This window comes from Vulpes vulpes, chromosome 3, assembly GCF_048418805.1.
Source record: "Vulpes vulpes isolate BD-2025 chromosome 3, VulVul3, whole genome shotgun sequence".
In the NCBI taxonomy this organism is placed as follows: domain Eukaryota; kingdom Metazoa; phylum Chordata; class Mammalia; order Carnivora; family Canidae; genus Vulpes; species Vulpes vulpes.
Genome location: NC_132782.1, coordinates 53,617,697 through 53,633,674, shown reverse-complemented (window position 1 = coordinate 53,633,674; position 15,978 = coordinate 53,617,697). Strand labels below are relative to the sequence as shown.

The window sequence follows — 15,978 nt, the reverse complement described above, 5'->3', positions numbered from 1 at the left end:
GGGTAAACTTACGTCTGAATCATGGACTCATAAATGATCTAGTTAATCTAATCCTCTCATGGACAGGTTGGGAAAGAGACTCAAAGGGGAAATGTTTGCCCCAGGTCACACAAGCAGAAATGGCTGTCTTCCACCAGGGTTCTTTGGACAAAGAACATTTCTCCAAGGATGAAGGTTTGTGTGACTGGTCACCATTTGTAAAGCTTTGGAGGCTATAGATAACCGTCAATCACGCAGCAGGTACAGAAAGACTCCAAAGACACCAAGGCTGAAAAATGTGTAATGAGGCCAGACCTGCCTTCATACTGTCCCTTGAACCCCAGCAGAGGGAAATTGTTTATGAAGCCAAGAGGCAAGATAAGCCTTCACAGAATGGGCAAGTTCTCTAAGACCCAGAGAAGGAAAGGACACCTATACCTTTGTGCCTGAAGGGCGAGAACTGAAGTCACGAAGGCTCAGCCTAGAACGCTGAGCAAAAACAGAAAGACGTGGGAACCAGCCAGAGAGAGGTTAGAGGTGGTCCATCCCACATCTCCGCACTGGAGCTCTTCACACACCAGGGTCTGGAGGCTGCAGCCCCTCCTGGTCTGGGGGCACCCCGCAGGACCCTGCCCAGCTCCCTGGAGGCAGTCCCAGCCTTGGCCTGCCCGAGACCCCAGCGGCCAGCAGCCAGCAGCCACTCCTCTCCATGAGCAGAGGAAACCAGACCCGTTCAAGTCCTGATCCCAACACAAGGAAAGACCCGTGGAACGAGTTGACTTGACTTTTCAACATTTTATTCTTGTATTTGTACAGCTATATTTTACAACGCGGTAATGCAGTTTAGACACAGCCAAACCCTGTCTCCGGAGTAGTTCTAACACAAGCATGACGCAGAATGTGATGAGACAAACATTCCCAAAGAGAGCTTAGTTAGCGACAACTTCAAGTCCCTGTGTCTGCCTACACTTCAGAAGGGATGGCGCGCTCGTCCATCACTGAAAACTTCCATGAAAAAAGGCACCGTAGGACACGTTGTACAGGTATATACAAACCGAAAACTAGAACAAAACTACACATTTTCCTTCGGCAGCTTTTTTTGTTCTTTTTGTGTTTTTTTTTTTTTAATACACACTTTGTAAATTGTAAACCTTCACTTGCAAAAAAATACAAATACACTGAGGCATTTTAGACAAAATATTTTCTTACTTATACAGATGCAATACTTAAAATATTCTCTTAAGTGCTCTTTCTCAATAAAGATTCTCAGATCCGTGTCTGCCTGCAGATACAAAATCGAGCCTTTAACGCAGTTTTATATTTTTAATATATCTTTTTTAGGTTTATATATATTTATTTTATATATATATATATTTATATATTTACAACTCTGCCATATATTCCTTCACCTTTGGTTAAAAAAATTAAAGCCCTCTCTTTGATAACATACCGGAAGTCTCTTCTTTTAAAAGAATGCACATTTACATACAAAAGAAACATCTGTCCCCACCAAACATATACATTCCTCATTTTGCAGACCAAGTCAAGTCAGAACTTTTGCATACTCCCCCACTTTGATATATAAAATGATTTTGCTTTTTGCTGACATGGTTTGCCTTACACATAGGAGAAGAAGCAATATTATTTTCTTAATGTTTTATGGCAGTGGGGGACAGGGAGCTGCTCTGGCCCCCAGTCCCCACGCCCCGCCCCCCACCCCCACCCCCGCTATGATTTGCACTAGTGGATGAAAGAGGCACTACATCATGGGATGAACATTGTAAAGTGTTACAGTATCCTTTGGGTAGATTCTGAGAAGGGACTCGAATGGAAAGCATCAACACTCCATGCTTCAGCAGGCTTTGGGGAGCTCCGGGGGCAGGTCAGTGGCGGACACACGGTATTGTACCTTGGTGTTGGTGATGGCGCCGTGCTTCTGGCGCAAGTGAAGACGCAGCTGGCTTTTGTGACGGAAATGCAGGTTGCACTTCTCGCACTGAAGGAAAACCAGAGGCAAACTGTTAGCTGTCATCAACGCCAGGAAACTGTCACTGCTCAAAGACCCAGAGAAGGCAGCTCTTCCCTCCCGAAGACCAGGTTAAGACTGGAGCACTGGGTGTTATTCTATATGTTGGCAAATTGAACACCAATAAAACATAAATTTATAAAAAAAAAAAAAAAAAAAAAAAAAAAAGAGTTCTGGCTCCAGCTAAGCGGTAAGTAAGCGTGGGGCAAATGTTCCTCTCCCGTTTTCTAAAGCAGTAAAGTGTTGCTCTTGCATTTCTCCACCCAAGCATATCATTTCTCTCCGTGGGCCTTGGCTTTCCCTTCTGTAAAGGACTGAGTCAATACGCTCTGAAGGTCACTCTTAACTTGACAGTGGTGCATCTAAACTTCTAGCAAATATTAATTGTATTCTTTCTGTGTGCCAAGGACTATTCTGACACTTGAGTGAATTCGTTAACTGGACGCAACAACTCCACGGGGTAGGTACTATTATCAGGCTCATTTTACACATGAGGAAATAAGGGTATCAGAGAGGAGAACTAATTTGCCCAAGAACAAAAAGCAAGTAAGAGGATATTCACTCAGGGACTGATAAACAGGTGGATGAAAATAACTACATTTTGCAGGTTCATATTTGTGATACGGGTTAACCAGTCATTGGTTCGTTCTTATGGTCATCACTACCCATGGTGATGCCACAAACTCACCAAAGTCAGTGTCATCAAACACAGTGGTGGTTCCCACACTGCCATGGGTCCCTTTTTTCAAATTCAATAGAAACTCAAAAGGTTAAAGAGGCTGCGGGGTTGCAGAACCTCAATGATTGAAAGGGCACAGTTTGAAAATTACTCATCTACAGCATTCTTATCCTTTTAGAAAAAAAGAAAATTGTGGTCCACTGAGAGAGGGTCAGGGCTCGCCTGTGGCCCTAGAAAGGGTTGATGTTGGAATGAGAATAAGAACCAGATATCCCACCTGCCCGGCCAGTATCTTTCCCCTCTGTAGCAGAGATGGGAAAAAGGTTTTTTACTGGGAAAGAGCCAGAGAGTGAATATATCACAATGACGATTGTGTCCCTGTAGTAGGAAAGTATCCACAGACAATATGTAAACAAATGAGCATGGCTGTATCCCAAAAAAACTTTGTCTATGGACATTGAAAATTAAATTTTATGTAATTTGCACATGTCACAAAATATTATTTCTCAATTTTTTTAGCCATTAAAAAATATTAAAACCATTCTTAGCTCATGAAATGTTCAAATATTAGCCCACAAGCCATAGGTGGCTGAAACCCTTCTCCAGAACACAATGATTCCAACAGCCTATTCATGGTATCGTGTTGTGTAGCTGGCCACCTGCTTCTTCTTCAAATAGTCTTTTTTTTTTCAAATTGTCTTTTTTTTTTTCTTAAATCACCACATTTTTCTGATTTTTCTCCCACTCCAATGGCTGCCCCTTCTCAAACACCTTTGGTCCTCTTCAGTAGACATTCTGGCCCAGCACAGAGGCATATTGTAAGAAGCCAGTTAGCATGGAATAAATGAATGACTCCAAAATTGATATGTTTATGGTCCAGACCACCTAGCCCAATACCCCTACTTTACAGATGGACAAACTGAGACACAGCTAATGTCAAGCAGGGTGTGTCTCGCAGCCAAGCCTAAACCCGGTCTAAGGGCCATTAGTTCGGTGGTCATCCCACTGTGTGCTTGAGACTGGAGCAAGGAGTTCTGCTACCTGCCACTTCCCTGCCACCAACCCCTCCCAGGCCAGCCAATGGCCACAAGAGGCTCACATACATGGTAAGGTTTCTCTCCTGTGTGGATTCGCAGGTGGCTCTTCAGAGTCTGAAGGTGCCGGAAACGGGTGCCACAGATTTCACAGGGATAGGGCTTCTCTCCAGTGTGGATGAGCACGTGGGCACGGAGGTGGGCCACCTGAGTGGAAGAGCAAAGCATGAGAGGTTCTGTTGGGGTGACCTGTGCCCCCCACCTCACCCCAGGAGCCCCTGTCAGCCTACGGAGGCTGATGGGTCTTTTCCCCAGAGCCCTGCTCACTTGCACAAATCGGGCACCACAGGTTTCGCATTTGTAGGGCTTCTCTCCAGAGTGAATTCGAGTATGAGTTTTCAGGTTGGCTGGCCGGTTGAACTGGGCTCCACAGATATTACAGCGATAGGGTTTCTCACCTATTACCGAAAGAAAGGGAACAAAGAAAGCCATATTTGATAGAGGTCTGCACAGTTCCAGGCCCGGGGATCTCAAAGCAGACTGTCTTTCCTGGACCACCTCAGCTTTCTCTCCGCTGGAAGGCGTCCGGGAGAGGATCCCAGGGCCGGCCACCATCCCCCATCAACACACACACCAGCACAGGTTGCGGGCAGTCAGGGTCAAGAAGCAGGCTAGAGAAGAGGGGAACGGTGGGGTCGGAGCGGGGAGGGAGGGAGGTTCCCAGAGGCCTTGGAACCAGCTATGACATTAGGACCTCCTAACTGCAGACCTGGACAAGTCACCCCCCTCTCTGGATCTCGCCTTCTCTCTCTGGAAGTTGAGGGGTGAATTTAGATGACATAGTAAGGCTGTTCCAGCTCTTCCCGTGGATAAGACTGCTTCAGTAATCAAGCCCTTCACCAGGAAGATACGATCAGGCTGCTCTAGTTTCTCTCTTAGAAAAAACATACTTTTCCGCTTGTGGCAACTACAGCTGGATTCCATTTGCAAGAGGGCTGAGGGCTGAGTCAGAGGAGATGCTCGGGCTGCGGAAGCCAATAGAAGGGCTGAGCCTTCCTTCGTGGAAAGTTTCTGGGATAATGGACACTTAAAATACCAAGAGAGAGTCAACTTTGGACAACAATCAGGTTATTAGAAGCTACCTAGGAAAGGAATGTGAGTTGATAAGGTGCAAGCCCTTAGAGGAAATCAAGAGGCTTTTCTTTTTTCTTTTTTTTTTTCTTTTCTGGCTTTATAAAAAAGATCTACCTTGCCTCTCTCAGCCTTAGTTTCTTTCACTCATGTGTTGGGCTGAACACTCCTGACCCCAGTAGAGAAGCAGGACAGAGCGTCTCAGAGAAAAGACCAAGCACACAGGGAGTGGATAAGTCGCTAAGCAAAGACAGGACAGGGTTAGGCCCACATCCGGTTCAAAGCAGGGCCTGCTCGCTGCCTCAGCCCAATGGGGACCAGGGCCCCACACTGCTTTCTCTAGGGTCCTCCCCTCCATCCCACCCCCAGTAACCCTGGCCAGCTGGGGGGGGGGGGGGGCAGGGCCATACCCGTATGGACGGTCTTGTGGCTGGCGAGGTTGCCCTTGTAGCGGAAGGAGGCCTGGCAGCGGTCACACTTGTAGGGTTTGTCACTGTGGGTCTGCAGCGTGTGTCTCTTGAGTGAGGCCTCCTCGGAGAAGCGGCAGTCACACTCATTGCAAAAGAAGGCTCCGTTCTCTGTTGGGGGTGGGGGGAGTGGGGGATACCACAGTCAGAACAGGGAAGGGAGGTAGGGCTCCAAGGCCACTCCCCTCTGCCGCTGCCCTCAGTGCAAGATTGAACGCCCCAATCTCCACCCCAACCGACATTCCTAAGAGCCTGGGGCAAAGGTTTCTGAGCATTTAGAGTCTGGGTCATGGAGGAGGAAGGAGACAGAGTTGAATACTAAGGTACAGAAGGGAAACCCAAACCAACAGGTACCCGTATGGCCTGCACCAGCTTCAGGAACGCTCAACAGGGCTCTTCCTTCTCTTAGAGACCTCTGAGAACTGACTTTTCTTATCAGTTCATTGTTTTATTTACATTCATTCACAGAAGCCCTCAAGCAAGACCCTTCACCTCTCTGAGCCTATCTGTGTCTCCATCTCCAAGATCAGGAGAGTCAACCCCAGTGCTGCCTACCTCACAGGAGCATACTGTGTATCACAAGGTATTGTAGGAATGTAAGATATAAAATTCAATGATACTAGGAGGTCATTAAAGGAGGAAGTGATGGTGAACAGGGTCACCCCATATCTCTCTGGGTTTCATGGTCCCCTGCCCCAAACAGGCCAAAGCAAGTACGAGATCTTCTATGAGATTGGGAGAGCCAACAAGGATAGAAGTAGAAACGGCAGCCCAACAAGAAGGGACTGGAGGCAGAGACAAGGCAAATGGCCAGGGGGACAGATGGGGACAGTCCCTGCTCTCCGAACTATATGTCCACAACTGTGTGCCAAATCTCACAGGATAAGCAACTGATTTTTCCCTTTTGTTATAACATTTGGAAAAAGACATGTCATGGTGGCTCACCCCTGATTAGGAATGACTGGGCTATCCTACTGCAGCCAGAGATTCAGGGAAAAGATAGACCTTTCTATCAAAAAAAACCAAAACCAAAACCAAACAAAACAAAAACAAAACAAAAAACAAAAAACAAAAAAACAAAAAACAAAACTGGGGATGCCAATCACAGAGCATCCAAAACTTCAATTTAATCATTCAGTTCAACTTATCAAATTCAGCTAACATTAACTGAGTACCTACTGCATGTTAGAAAGTCCTTAGGCTGTACTGAACCTACACGGGTCAGTACTGGCAGTTGGGTCCGGAGGGACCGAGGAAGCTCTGGGAGTTAGAGCCGGTCCCACAGGCTATCTTTCCTGGAATGCCACTGTAAAGGCTGTTTGGTCATTCTCTATTACCCCAGATTAACTCCAATATCTCATCCCTTGCTCAGGTCAGCCTGGTTCAAGAGGCCAAGGGTGGAGTGACGGGCTGGTGATTTTAAGTGCCAATGACCTTCCAATCAGGGACTTCTCCCAGTCAGTGACAATAGCATAAGTGAAACAGGAATGCAAACCCAAAGGAGCAGAAGGAGGGGCCTTCCTTCTCCCTGGCAAGGGAAAGGAAGGAGACAGAGGGACTCACCACAGCTGGAATCCGAGTACTCAGACTGGGTCTCCCCCATCTCCTCGGGGAATGTGGGCCCAGCGGTGTGGAGGCACATCTCCGCGTGCTGTGGGGACTGCGAGCCGCAGGATGTGCATTTGGGGGGGTGTAAGTAGAGCGGTGAGTGGCTCTCGCTGCTGCTGCGGGGGGAGCCTGTCAGGGACCTGTGGGCAGGAGGAAAGAGAGCTTCAGCAGCTGGAGAGGGTAAAGCACTCTACGCGGCCTGGATGTTGTCCTATGCTCTGGTGAGCCCAGAGGCTGCAGCTGGACTGCCTCACTTTGCATCTGGGGCCACAGAGTTCTCCTTCAGCCCACCTCCAAATAGCATATGCCCTGAGATCACTGAAGGAGTCAAACTGGACCAAAACCCCAGCCCAGGCCAATTTCTTCCCCTCGGTACTACAGTCTCTTGGCCCGCTCAGGCCAAAGCAAGTACGAGATCACTGCACCACACCAAGACCAAAGGAGCTGCCCTTGGGATTCCCGGGATGGTCTTTTACCATAGATGAGAGGTTTTTTTTTGCTATGACAAAATACACAGAAGCCTAATATGCTTCCTTACTGAGGCTAATCGAGTCAATGGGTACTTACTCCACACCTCTAATATACCCAATATTCAGGCAAGAAAAGAACACATCCATCAGAAGCAGTGACCCCGTGGGAACCCCAGAACCCCAGGCCCTGACTGCCTCTGAAAGCACCTGTTGACGATGTTATTGAGCCGGCTGGCCTGTGGGATGGTGGAGTCCTCCCCACTGGCGCTGAGCTTGGTTGGGGACTGGAGGTCGAGGTTCTCGGGCTCCATGGGTGGCTGGCAGGCCGGTGGGGCGGTGTAGGCTCGAGGGGAAAGGCGGCCCAGCTCGGCCTGCTCGGGCCCCTCCGGTTTGGCATTCTGGTTGAGGCTGTTCAGCACAATGAACTTATATTTCTTCCAGTTGCAGGCTTTGGGGTCGGTGGGGCTCTTAGCTGGAGGTGACCCAGAGGTCTGGAGGATGCAGGCATTCTTGCTGCTGCAGGATTCCGTGGGCGAGTTGGGCTGGCAGTCAGACTTCTGGGGGCTCTGTGGACTAACCAGACCCTTGCGGTTCAGGGGTGCACTGGGGGGCTCGAAATGCAGGGCGATCTCATCCTCCGAGGAGGGCCTCTCTTCCTCCTTGCTGGCCTTGTCACAGGGGAAGTATGGGGCATTCCGGGCGGAGGGGACGGCAGGCTTGGGGCCCTCGGCCACACCGTAGTGCATGTCACTGTGTGTCTCCTCTGGGGCTGCCTCCTTGGGTGAGTAGATGCTGCTGTGGCACACACTGGGGGATATCTCCATGGCCGGCCGGCTGTAGTCACCAGGGATGGGCCTGGCACTATCGCAGGGGAGGGCCCGCTCCTTAGGGAAGGGGTTGGCCACAGGCATCCGGGCATCCCGCAGCTCCTCATCGGAGAAGAGGAAGCTGCTGACTGGGAGGTGGCCGTACACGGGATAAGAGGCCGGCGGGGTGGACAGGCCGCTGTACAGGCTGGGGGCAAAGGCTCTGCCCTCGCACCCAGGGGCGTTCCTCAGCGGCAGGTTATTCTCCACCACCTCGCGACCCCGATAGGCCATGATGTCTTGGGGCATCAGCATCCGGCTATTCAGAAACTCTTCACGGGGAGGCTTGATGGCAGGAACCATCTCTGCTTCACTGCAGGATAAAACAGAGGAGACACAGGCCTCCAAATCAGAACTGTTGAACAAAGAGGACTTTCCAAGTGACACTGGTGTACATAGCCACATCTGCGCTTGCTCAGCTACACGTGAGGGTTGTGGCTCTGAGGTAGGGAAATACTTACAGTTTATAAGGCTTATTTTGTTTTATTTTATTTATTCATGAGAGACAGAGAGAGGCAGAGACACAGGCAGAGGGAGAAGCAGGCTCCATGCAGGGAGCTGACATGGGACTCGATCCTGGATCCCCGGGATCATGCCCTGGGCTGAAGGCAGGTGCTCAACCACTGAGCCACCCAGGCTGCCCAGTTTATAAGGCTTTTATGCTAGAATCAGAGCAACCTAGATCACAGTGTGGAAGACTAGACTCAGAGAAGGGCCGCCAAGTCAGCCACACAATCTGTGCCTGCTCGTATATGACATCACATGTTTAAGCCACATATGTATATATGTGCGTGGATCTGTAATTCTTCAGATATCACAGAATGCAAAGCTTTCAGAGCCCCTATTTCATCCATGCAAAATCCTGCAAAGGAAGAAAGGTATTACTGTATCTGTTTGACACACATAGAAATTGAGACTCCGAGAAGGAAGAATTTATACAACGCAGACTCAGAGGGTCAGAGGCAAGCTGGTAGCCTCTTGAAGAAAGGACTCGCCCCGTAAGCTGACTGGAGTCATGGGGGAGTTTCCTTTGGAGGACAGTCAAGGTCTGTCAGTCCAGGAAGACCAGGCTCTGAAGCAGCCAGACCTGGTTTCCAATCCCAGCTGTGCCACATAGCAGCTATGTGACCTGGAGCAAGTTACTTAACCGCTCCAAGCACAAGGCCTGACCCAGAGAAAGTACTCGTAAATGACAGCGATGGTGATCTTGCTACTGTTATCACCCACAGGAGACAACGAGCTCTAGCTGCACATATTTGAAGGGACATTATGTGGGCGAAAAATAGGCCAGCTCAACATGATCACAGTTAAGAGAGCTAGAACCAATCAGGGAAAGGTTAAGGGAGCCAGATTTCAACTTGCCATAAAGAGGAGCTTTCTAACTGTCCAAGGTAGACAGTGTGGCTCTGGGAACACTGGGTTCCTGGCTTGGAGGGGTTCAAACACAGGCTGCAAACCCTTCTGTTTGGTAAGGGAGGCAATCACCCTATGGGAGCTAAATCAAATGGTTCTAAAAAAGTCAAGCCCCGAGTTTCTGCTCCACTTAGCACAGCCCTTCACTCGATGAGCTCTCTCAGGTTCTTCCCCTTTCAACGATGGTCAAGTCTGACCGGCCCTCGAGGAAGAGATTAGACCCGGTGAACTCAACTTGATTCAACAAATGTCCTGGAATGTCATGGATGCTGAGTAAAGCAGCCCAAGGCCTGGGAAGGGAACTAAGGCGCGTATGTAAATCATTATACAAAAGTCTAAAGGGGAACTAAAACACACATGCAAATGCCTAAGAGAGAAGGAAGGTCTGAAGGACTGGCAAAAGTCTTAGGAATACAGAACAAGAGCCAAGGGAGGAAGAGTGGCAATCGTCAAAACATCCACAGAGGAGTCGGCTTCCAAGCTTGGCCTGGCAGGATGGGTGGGAGGAAAGGGCATTATCAGACGAACGGAAGAAAGCAAGAGCGGAATGCACGGGGCATATCTGGATAGCAGCGTCTGTCTGGTGTGCAAGAACTGAGGCAGAAGCGTGCAAAAACCAGTGGAAAGGGGATCCCTGGGTGGCGCAGCGGTTTAGCGCCTGCCTTTGGCCCAGGGTGCGATCCTGGAGACCCGGGATCGAATCCCACGTCGGGCTCCCGGTGCATGGAGCCTGCTTCTCCCTCTGCCTATGTCTCTGCCTCTCTCTCTCTCTCTCTCACTGTGTGCCTATCATAAATAAATAAAATAAAAATTTAAAAAAAAATGAAAAAAAAAAACAGTGGAAATGTAGGTGGTGGTGCACGACAGTGGATATGCATGCTAGTTATCAAGGATTTGGGATCCCTTCCACTTCCAGGGGCTTCTACCTCCGTGGCAGCTCACCTGGCCTTGATAAACTTCCGGCAGGTGTCCACCACATGCTCCATCTGCAGGTACATCGCCGTAGCCATCACGGCCATGATGTTGCCCTCCCGGAGATTGAGCCGAGACGTGTACATGAAGTCCAGGAGGATGCAGAACCCCTCAGGGTTGATCTCAGGATCCAGGTTGATCACACTAAGGTTACATTTCAACTGGTCTGTGAAGATGCTGTAGAACAGGCCACTGTAAAACAAACACACGTCTCACTGTAACAGACAGGATTTGTGATCAATTACAGTCAGTGTCAAGGCTCAGCTCCTCTCCCCTGGGCCTCGGTCCAGAATTTCCATGGCCATTAATAATAACTGCCATTTATGGAGAGCTTCCTAAATGCCGGAGAGTCATTAAGCACTTTACATACATTATCCCGTGTTCCTCACAACCTTGCAAGGTAGACATTATCACTCTCCCCTTTACAAATGGGGGGACACAGATCAGAAGTTAAATGATTTTCTCAAAGTCACAGAAGCTATTTTCCTTATAGTTTTAACTGCCTGGATTACCAGAGTGAAATTTAGCACTCATTTGCGGGAACCATTTTTAGTCTATAACTTTGAGATAAGCATTTCTCTTCCTAGTCCAACACATGATCCTTATTTTTAAAATGCCATTGTCTGTTTTTGGAAACAAGTTGGGTATTGATGATAAATAAGTAAAATAGTGCCTATGTCTACAGCCTACTGATTTTCTAAAAGTCTGAAGACTCTCCTAAGGTCATTATTCCTGGGAGACACAAGTCAAACCTCAAGCCTTGCCTCCAGGGACCGTGTTGTCTGGTCGAGGAACAAGTACTCAATTACAAGTCAGGATTTGGGGCTGGCATCTCGATTCTGCTCTTTCTGAACAGGTCGCCAGCTGTGAGCCAGCTCTAACCAGCAAAGTAGCTGTGCAACTTGGGGCAAGATACTTAACTTCTCTGCACCCTGGTTTCCTGAGCAATAGTGTCTCCCTGAGAGGGTTGTGCATGCCTGCCACAGAGGAAGCACCCGGTTAGCATTTTCTACTCCTTTCATATCTCTGTAAACCTCTGTTCGCGCCACTCTTAAAACACAGGTGCTCGCCGTAGATGTCAAGTAAGCTCTCCGCTGGCAATAGAGCTCCCCTGCCTTATATCAGTTCACGGATGTGGGCCTTCATTTTATTGTCTATAAAATGGAAGTAATTATGCCTGCATAACACGGAAGGCCTCTGCCCAGATCCAGGGAGATGATGTAATATGAACCAGCTCCGAGAACTCGAAATACTTGACAAATATGAAGAATCAGCTGGCTCCCTCTCCCTTACTTACACACACACATAGCCTGAGACACCCCTGGAAAGACAGTCACAGGATAAAATACATGCAGTTACAGGCTAAAAGGACAAAAGGTTTCACATTCACTGGCTTACAATTTTGTAAAACCCTCTTTCCCTTCTCCTTTTTTCACTGGTTAACCAAAGTTATTCTGCTCGTCCCAAACACATCCTTTCTCGAGACAGTATATGATTTCTCCTCCCTCCCTTCCCACAGAACAGAAACTCTTTCTCCAAAAGTGTGCCCATCCATTCGCTTCCTGGGAACCTACCCTGCCGGCCATGTGCTGGCCGTCTGGAGACAAGCGAGACGTAATTCCCAACAGAGCAAAAGGCCCAGGCGGCCTGCCTTCCGGCCTGCCCACAGCAGCGCTCCCCTTTACACAACCACCTTTCCCCTCCAGACCCCTCACCTGCAGGCCATGAGGACTGTCTTATGGGCTCTGAACTGCTCACGGCTCACCACGATGACAACATCAGTCAAGATGTCACGGCTGCGGAGGCGATTAAGGTTGAGAAGCACGTCACTGGCATGGCGGGTGAACTGGATACAGCTGTCAGCCGGGGAGGCCATTTTGTCTCCACCTGGAAAGAAAAGGGTCAGAGTCTTGTAAGTCATCCAGAACCCGGTTCCTGCTTACCCGGGGTGTGAAACCAGGTGGCGCAGCCTGCTAACCTATGGCATGCGAACCGAGGTCCCTTGTGTTTGGTCTTTGGCCCATCTCTGGGCATTACTGTTCACATCTGTAAGACGGGGAAAATCATCTTTCTCTAACAAGTTGGAATAGAAAGCCCTTTCGGGGAAAGCAGAAGTGAATGAATAGCTGCAGCGTGCCTTTTCCCACATATCGAATACTCTGCCAAGCGTCGAGAGGCAGTGAGTGTGTTACAGGGAGAGAAACCACGTTTGGAAGGTTAGCACGCCAGCTTTATTTTATCTTTTGCTAGCTGTGTGACTCGGGGCAGATTGTTTACTCTTTCTGGGCTTCGGTTCCTCCAAATGGGAGGAGTAATACCTATGTGGTTGTAAAATTTAGAGATCTGTGCCTGGTCCATAGTAGGTTCTCAAAAATCGCAGCTATTCTCGGCAGGATCTCATTTCATTATCCCAGCCACCATCTGTTCTTTCCTCTTTTAGGTTTTAGAATGGTCTGAATGTACTTCGGGCACCTAGCACACTGCTGGTGCACAGTAGGTGGCTACCTCGGATCCGAACTGAGAAACGAGTGAAGGAATGAAAGATCACACAAGAGTTAAGATAGTCTAACACAGGGGCAAAGGGGTGAGGGAGAGGGAATCGGCTATCCTTTATCTCGGCTAATGAAAAGCGGCCAAGTTCACAGCAACACATGCATCGGCAAATTCAAAAGAAACAGTTTGTCCACAAAATTTTAAAGCATATAATTAGATTCACTTACCCAATGCCTTGATTCACAGTCCAAAATTTTGCTTAAAATCTGCAAGGAAGAGAAAAAAGCAAACAGAAATTGATTCCATGAATGTTAGATTGTCCACTATAGTCTTATTTTAGGACACACGTATTTAGTTTTACTTTGATAGCTGCAGTCTGCCAGCTGGAGCGGTTTTGCCACAAGCTAGCAAACATTTTTCCAGCTCTGCTCTTACGGAAACAACAGGCACCCGAGCTATGCAATAATCATGTTTTTGCCCTGAGTACTGGGGACACAACTGCATACATTAATTACAGGTACATATATACATATAGTCCCTTTCTCAAAGTAGAAAAAAAGCATATCATCCGAAGGCCACTTGTGTTTGTGGGAAAGAAAAATATAAGAAAAGTGATTCTTTCAATATTAATGAGAATGATCCTTCGGGGGCCTAAAACTCTGAGCAATCTCCAAAATCTACTAAAATATTATCTTTTAAGGCTTAGAATGATTTCTCGAGGTCTACTGGGTCAATATCCTAATCCCTATTTCTCTGGTGACGAAACTGAGGCTCACGGGTTCAAGTGGCTTGCTTAGGACAAAAAGCCAGGCAGTAATTCCTGACTGTCTGAATATTTAAGACTAAATACAGGATCTGCAGAACAAACCCAGAGATGGCGAGTCTTTGCTTTCCTTGGGTATTTTTGTCTTTTTTCAAAGTTTCCTCTTTCCCTCCTGGGTCTAAGACCAGATACAGTGCCACAAACTTCCAAGCTTGTGCTCCCCCTGCTGGTGAAATATTTAACTGCGCGCTTTAGCTACGAACTGGCCAGGGAGCACTCCTGAAATATGTACCCGCTCCAAATTGGTTTCTCTAAAACAAAATAATTTTAAAGCACAGGTGTAAGACTCTCATTTATGATCACATGTGGGCTGCAAAACAAAACAATATCTGAATCCTCTTCCACCACCAACCCTTTCCTTTTTTTTTTTTTTTTTTAAAGCGTAGCCCTTTAGAGCTATTTTCCGGGTAAAGGGGCCCGAGGCCAGGGAGGTCATGTTGGGCCACGTAGATGGTTAGTGGCCCGGCCCTAGGTCTTCTGGCTCAAATTCCTGTGCCTTTTCCAAATCAGCCTACGTGCTGTAGAACATGCAAGACAGCACCCTAATGTGGGTGAATCTCATTTTTAAGTTTCTTCCCCCACACAAACACTTTGCCCCCATTCCAGGCTGCTGAATCTTACCAAATGAGCACTCTAAAATGAGAGGTTTCCTTGAGTCTGTAACCAAACACTCTGACATTTCTCTGTGGTCCCAAGTGCCAGTCACTCAATCCCATCGGCTTCAAGGTTAGTGTGTGCATGTGAGTGAGTGAGGATGAGGGAAGGGAATGGGGGGAAGGGAGAGGACAGAAAGAGACTGAAAGAACCTACTTCCTCCTCTCCCATCCTAACTCAAGATGGGCAAAGAAAGACACACCAGATGGGTCCTAACCAAAGTTCAATGATTATCTCTGTTGAAAAAGAATGCTGAAGACACATGAAAGTTTCATTTATAAACTGTCTCCTCTTCCCCCATGAAAGATATCCCGGAATACTTCTGGAATACCTAAAGCTGTCCTTTAGCCAGCTTCAACCACCAGCTTGCTTGTGAATTCCCAGTCACAGACTTTCGGAACCACAGGAAGCCCAGATTTGCCATTTCATGGCAATCCTCTGCCATTTATTGCAGATTGAAACAAACAAAACATTCCCTATTCCCAGGGGTCTACTTGTCAGCCAGGCCCTGGGGCTGGGCGATTTTCATTCTGAGCGTCTGTCCGGCTTGGTCAAAAGCAAAGGCACATACACCGAGGCCCACATCCCTATTAAGTCCACTCCTCCTTCAGCTAGCTCTATCTTAGGAAACCCCACAGCTAGGGAGGGTGTGTTATGGTAGATGTGGGAAGCCATGCCTCCCCCTAGATGCTGCAAGTGTGGAAGCACCTAACAGCTGCCTTGTTTCTCACAGACCACTCAGCCCTTTCCCATCCGTTATTGTATGGGATCCTTATAGCTGCCCTGATTTACTGGGAAGGCCACTGGGACTCCACTGGATAAGCCTTGCCCAAGTCTAAAAGCTAGTCTCCAGCAAAGTCCTGGACAAACTCCTTTACCTAGCTCGAGCCATTCCACCGACGCCGCACACAACAGTCCTAACACAAAAACAACTGCCAAGATAACGGAGCTGTCAAAAGAGAATTGACAAGTGCAAGGGCCCAGACCCGGATGGCCCGACCCCAATCCCGCCCCCAGCCGCAGGAACCACCAAGCGACACCTAAACGTCGTCTTTCCGCCCACACACTTTCTCCCCGCTGCCTTCCCGGGAGCTCTGGATTTTCAATTAGGCACCTCGAGGAGAAGGCAGGTCTTCCAAAGGAGTTGGAGAAGAAGAAAAAAAGAAGGAAAAAAAAAAAAAGAGGGACCGTTCCCTCTTAAAAAAAGGCAGAGAGGGAAGAGAAGACAGCAGCAGGAGAAGGTGGAGACAAGAGAGGAAGTGAGGGGGGACGAGCGAGAGCCAGCCGGTCCGAAGGCCCCATCCATCCCTCCCGCACACCTGCACGGCCCCAGCCTGCCCGCGGCTCGCGCGCCCCGACCTTA

General features: G+C 48.5%; 1 protein-coding gene across 5 annotated transcripts in view; it reads right to left on the bottom strand.

Moving 5' to 3' along the window:
* Window positions 1–759: 759 nt before the first annotated feature.
* Window positions 760–15,978, bottom strand: part of BCL6 (BCL6 transcription repressor) — a 26,737-nt gene continuing 11,518 nt past the window's right edge. For 4 of the 5 annotated variants that reach the window (XM_072752469.1, XM_072752470.1, XM_026007353.2 and 1 more), the window contains exons 2-10: window positions 13,366–13,404; window positions 12,361–12,532; window positions 10,616–10,837; window positions 7,602–8,573; window positions 6,880–7,064; window positions 5,260–5,427; window positions 4,046–4,176; window positions 3,788–3,925; window positions 760–1,975 (exon numbers count right to left, since the gene is read on the bottom strand). In XM_072752469.1, coding sequence (XP_072608570.1) covers window positions 1,832–1,975; window positions 3,788–3,925; window positions 4,046–4,176; window positions 5,260–5,427; window positions 6,880–7,064; window positions 7,602–8,573; window positions 10,616–10,837; window positions 12,361–12,521 — 2,121 coding nt within the window. In that variant the 5' untranslated portion in view covers window positions 12,522–12,532; window positions 13,366–13,404 and the 3' untranslated portion in view covers window positions 760–1,831. Of the gene's footprint in view, window positions 1,976–3,787; window positions 3,926–4,045; window positions 4,177–5,259; window positions 5,428–6,879; window positions 7,065–7,601; window positions 8,574–10,615; window positions 10,838–12,360; window positions 12,533–13,365; window positions 13,405–14,582; window positions 15,966–15,978 lie in introns of those variants that run through there. The other variant, XM_026007351.2, reaches the window with a different exon arrangement.